This window comes from Chaetura pelagica, unplaced genomic scaffold (assembly GCF_000747805.2).
Source record: "Chaetura pelagica isolate M959 unplaced genomic scaffold, ChaPel_1.0 scaffold748, whole genome shotgun sequence".
Classification (NCBI taxonomy): domain Eukaryota; kingdom Metazoa; phylum Chordata; class Aves; order Apodiformes; family Apodidae; genus Chaetura; species Chaetura pelagica.
Window position 1 is genome coordinate 34,487 of NW_009954115.1, and position 5,354 is coordinate 39,840.

Genomic DNA, 5,354 nt, shown 5'->3' on the forward strand with positions numbered 1-5,354 from the left:
CCCAAAATAACTCCAACCTCCCCAAAAATAACCCCAAACTCCCCCAAAATAACCCCCAAACCCCCCACGTTTAAACCTGAAGCCCCAAACCACTTGGGCTGGGCAGGTTGGATCTTGAGGAATAAAAAACCCCACAGAGAAGTGGAAATTGCCTCCCTTGGCAGCTCCTCTTCCTCAGCCTTCATGAGGAGGGAACCTGAGTCGTGTTTAGACACCAGCCTGCCTGGTTTGGGGAGGAAAAAGGTCAATTTTCAACCCTGTGGGAGGATGGAGAGGAAAAAAGGGGGGGGAGGAAAGAACATGCCAAGATCCACGTGGCCGCTCACGGGGCCGACCCCACTGTGCCCTGGCTTGGCTCTGGAAAAGCTGGAAGGTTGGAATTGCTGCCACGGGGGATTTTGAGCTTGTTTTTCCCTTCTTTTCATGAGCTCCAACCACTCTGGAGCTTCTGAGAACTTTCCTCAAGAGCATGGGGCAAAACCCTCCAGATCCTTTCCCAAGGGGATGGGGCAAAACCCCCCAGATCCTTTCCCAAGGGAATGGGGCAAAACCCCCCAGATCCTTTCCCAAGGGAATGGGGCAAAACCCCCCAGATCCTTTCCCTCAGGGAAATGGGGCAAACACCCTCCAGATCCCTTTCCCTAGGGAAACTGGGAATTTTATCCCCCAAAAACCCAGTGCCAGCAGCTGGTATTGGGCTCTCTATGGGCTTCAGATGGGCTGCTCCCCCCACCTCTATTTTTGGAGCATGAGAAGGGATCCAAACCCTGGTGGGATTTCTCCAGGCTTGAAAGAAGCTTGGAAGCAGATCTGGAAAAATGCAGGATGTTCCAGGAAAACTCCAGGCTCAGGGAATCTCATCCCAAAGCATTTTTTTCTTGGTTTTATCTCAATGATGTGAAAAAAATAAGGCAAAACTCATCACCAAATCCATCCCCTGCTCCCCATAAATCCACCTCTGGCTTTTCCAGGGGGGAATCTCACCTGGTTCCCCATCCTGGTGTCCCCTCAGCCTCCCACCTCTTCCCTCCTCATCCTTCCTTTGCTGATCTGGGGATAAAAGGGTTTTTTTTTTGGCTAAAAAGCTCCAAAAACCACCCTGGAAAGGGAATGAGGGGGAGTTGGGAGCCTGTTCCCTGGCAGGGAAGTTGCTTCCCAGCTCCATGGGTACTCCCAAGGTCTCCCTGAGGAATCACCCACTGCCAGACTGAGGGTGAAAGCTCCCAACCCTGCATGAAATGAGGTGAAAAGTGGGAAAATTGGGAGCATTTGGGGTTGGGGGTTGGATTTCACAGCACCCTCGGGTCAGGGTTGGAGGATCCAGGTGGATCCAAGGAGCGTACAAACAGCTTCTCTATCCCTCAGGATCCCCAAAAAGCTTTTCCCTTCATGCCCATTGGAGACAACCTGGAGTTTTTGGGGTTTGTTTTCCCCTGGCTGGTTTTTGGGGTGGGAAATCTTCTCCTCCAGGATCTTTCCCACTTGGATTGATCCCCAGGTGGGTTTTGGTTCCTTTCCTGAGGGCTCCAAAGCTCCTCTGAAGGTCAGGATGGATGTCCCATCACCCACCACATCAGCTCCAGTGGGAACTCTGGTTCCTCTCCAGCTGCTCCAGAGAATCCAACCCATTTCCTTAGGATCTTTTGGGTGGTTTGAACCCATTCCAGGTGATTTTGAGGAGCAACCATCTGCTCTCCAAGCCCCAGAGATGGGACCAGGGGACGCCGGATGATTTGGGAGGTGGGATCTCCCTCCTTCCTGGAATCAATTCAGGCTATTCCCAACTTTTTGGTTTTTAATCCACAGTCTGTGGGAAACGTTACAAGAACAGACCAGGACTGAGCTACCACTATGCTCATTCCCACCTGGCTGAGGAGGAAGGAGATGACAAAGATGATTCCCAACCCCCAACTCCCGTCTCGCAGCGATCAGAGGAGCAGAAATGTAAGGAAAAATACCCCCATCATCCTCAACAATCCCTTGGGACAACAGGATAAACCCCCCAAGCAGCAGGGTTCCCTTCCCTGGGGTTTGTTTGGGCACTTGGAAAAGCTGGAGAAGCTGCTCCAAGTGGTGGGCTTGGTGCCATGGAAGTGGTTTTCTCCTGGTTTTGTGCAGGAAAACTTCATAGGATCATGGAATCATGGAATGGTTTGGGTGGGAAGGACCTTAAAGAAGGTCTAGATCCAACCTCCCACCGGGCAGGGACACCTCCCACCAGCCCAGGTTGCTCCAGGGCCCATCTATGGAGTCATGGAATGGTTTGGGTGGGAAGGACCCTGAAGATCATCTAGATCCAACCCCCTGCATGGGCAGGGACACCTCCCACCAGCCCAGGTTGCTCCAAGCTCCATCCAAACCTTGGACACTTCCAGGGATGGGGCACCCACCTTGAAGATCATCTAGTGGATCATCCAGGTGGTGTGGAAGGTCCCTCCCAACCATTCCATGATCTGAAGACCACCCAGTCCCAGCCCCTGCCATGGGCAGGGACACCTCCCACCAGCCCAGGTTGCTCCAAGCCCAGATCCAACCCTTGGACACTTCCAGGGATGGAGCTTCCACAGCTTCCCTGGCCAACCTGTCCCAGGGTCTCCCCACCCTCACACTCCAGAATTCCCTCCTCATGTCCAACCTCAATCTCCCTCTCCCAGTTTTGATCCATTCCCTCTCATCCCATCCCTCTGTGCCCTTGTCCCAAGCCCCTCCCCAGCTTTCCTGGAGCCCCTTCAGGCACTGGAAGGTGCTCCAAGGTCTCCCTGGATCCTCTCCAGTTGAACATCCCAACTCTCCCAGCCTGTCTCCATCAGGGATGTTCTCAACCCTTGGATCACCCCCGTGGCCTCTCCATGAGCTCAAATATCCTTCCAACGTTGCGGACACTGCAGAAGTAGGACATGGAGCCACCCCTTGACTAATCCCAACTTCCCTGCTCCTCTTTTCCAGCCAAGAAAGGACCTGATGGGTTGGCTCTTCCCAACAACTACTGTGATTTCTGCCTGGGAGACTCCAAAATCAACAAGAAAACGGGACAACCAGAGGAGCTGGTTTCGTGCTCCGACTGCGGGCGATCAGGTACAGGGGGCACAACTTGACCAACCAACCCTTTTTCCAAGCTTGGAAAAAGGCTTGGGAAAGAGAGGTGGTTTTTTTGGGGGGTGTCAGTCAGTACAGCACCCCCTGTTTGTTTTCTTTTGGCCCTGCAGGGCACCCCTCCTGCCTGCAGTTCACCCCGGTGATGATGGCGGCCGTCAAGACCTACCGCTGGCAGTGCATCGAGTGCAAGTGCTGCAACATCTGTGGCACCTCTGAGAATGATGTGAGGCTTGGGGGGCTGGGACCCCCGGGGGGAGGGAGCCCCCAGAGTGAGGGATGAGACCCCCCGGGGGGAGAGGAGGGACCCCCTGGGGGAGGGAGCTCTTGGGGGGAGAGGAGGGACCCCCCAGAGTGAGGGGAATAACCCCCTTGGAGTGAAGGGAGGGACCCTCTGGGGGAAAGGGGAGGGAGCCCCCAGAGTGAGAGGAGGAACCCCCCTGGGGGGAGGGGAGGGACCCCCCAGAGTGGGGGCAAGGACCCCCCCGGGAGAAGGGGAGGGACCCCCTGGGGAGAGGGAGCCCTTGGGGAAGGGGAGGGACCCCTCTAGTGAGGGGAATAAGCCCCTTGGAGTGAAGGGGGGGACTCACTGGGGAGAGAGGAGGGACCCCCCAGAGTGAGGGATGGGACCCCGTGGGGTGAGGGGAGGGACCCCCGGGGGGAGTGGAATAACCCCCTTGGAGGCAGGGACTCCCTGGGGGGAAGGGAGAGACCCCCTTTGGGGGAGGGACCCCCCAGAATCTTTGGGACACAGGGGAGGCTTTTTGGGTAGAAATCTTTGGATTTTAAGAGTCTGGAAGATACAAGAGATTCTTTCTGGGGGGAAATCCTTGGTTTTGAGAGTCTGGAGAACACAGGAGAGGCTTTTTGGGGAGAAATCCTTGAGTTTAAGAGCCTGTGGGACATGGGAGAGGCTTTTTGGGGGGAGAATCATCCCAGTTTCTCCCCTTGGCTCAGGACCAGCTGCTCTTCTGTGACGACTGTGACCGTGGGTACCACATGTACTGCCTCACCCCCTCCATGTCGGAGCCTCCAGAAGGTGAGTGGGAACCCCCAGGTCTCCCCTCCTCCTTCCCCAACTCCCAAATGCCCCAAAACAGGCAGAATTTAACCCAGAACCTTCCCCAGCCCTGCCCATCCCCTCCATCCCAAGGGGAGGGTTGGGGCTGTTGTGCCATCGAGTCCCCTCGTTCCTGCTCTTCCTGGTTATTCCTTCTCTGCTTCTGGGGAGAAGCTCAAAAACCTTTGAGCACCTCAAAATCCTGCCTTTCTGCCCCAAAATGTCTCATTCTCCCCCCAAAGTGTCTCATTCTCCCCCCAAAATGTCTCATTCTCCCCCCAAAATGTCTCATTCTCCCCCCAAAATGTCTCATTCTCCCCCCAAAATGTCTCATTCTCCCCCCAAAATGTCTCATTCTCCCCCCAAAATGTCTCATTCTCCCCCCAAAATGTCTCATTCTCCCCCCAAAATGTCTCATTCTCCCCCCAAAGTGTCTCATTCTCCCCCCAAATGTCTCATTCTCCCCCAAAATGTCTCATTCTCCCCCAAAATGTCTCATTCCCCCCAAAATGTCTCCCTGTGACTCCTCAACCTTTTCCTCTTCTCCCTCCTCTTCCTGCCCCCCAAGAAGAGAAAAACACCCCCCAACACCCCACCTTACTGCTCATTAATTACCCAGTGCTTCATTAATTACCAGCCCTTCATTAATTACCCAGCCCTTCATTAATTACCCCCCCTCCTCAAAGCTTAACGAGGCAGGGGAAAGCTCGAGGTGCCCCAAACAACCCCAGACAACCCCCCCTTTATTAACAACCCCTCACCCTTAATTAACCCTCACCCTTAATTAACCCTCACCTTAATTAAGCCCTAATTAACACCTCCTTCTCTCCCCAGGGAGCTGGAGCTGCCACTTGTGTCTGGACCTGCTGAAGGAAAAAGCCTCCATCTACCAGAACCAGAACAACTCCTGATCCCACCATTTTCCCTTGGAATTTTTTGGGATCTTTTCCCCTTTTCTTTTCATTTTTTCCTTCCCCTTTGATTCAGGTTTTAAGGGTGTTTTGGTTTTTTTTTTTAATTATTATTATTATTATTTTAATCCTTATTATTCCTCCCAGGAATTTCCTTCCTTCCTCCTCCCAAGATGTTTCCCCCCTCCCCCAAAATCCTTTTCCAATCCCTATTTTTTGGCTTTTCCACCCAAATCCAGGCACCCTGGTGTGCCCCAAAAATTCCCCTTCCCCCCCCCATCCCCCACCTT

General features: G+C 53.9%; 1 protein-coding gene across 1 annotated transcript in view; it reads left to right on the forward strand.

Moving 5' to 3' along the window:
* The window catches only part of DPF2 (D4, zinc and double PHD fingers family 2), a 13,740-nt gene extending 8,676 nt beyond the window's left edge, over positions 1 to 5,064 (forward strand). The window contains exons 7-11 of the mRNA XM_010002623.1: positions 1,807 to 1,944; positions 2,947 to 3,075; positions 3,207 to 3,319; positions 4,051 to 4,132; positions 4,988 to 5,064. Coding sequence (XP_010000925.1) covers positions 1,807 to 1,944; positions 2,947 to 3,075; positions 3,207 to 3,319; positions 4,051 to 4,132; positions 4,988 to 5,064 — 539 coding nt within the window. The remainder of the gene's footprint in view (positions 1 to 1,806; positions 1,945 to 2,946; positions 3,076 to 3,206; positions 3,320 to 4,050; positions 4,133 to 4,987) is intronic.
* The last annotated feature ends 290 nt before the right edge of the window (positions 5,065 to 5,354 follow it).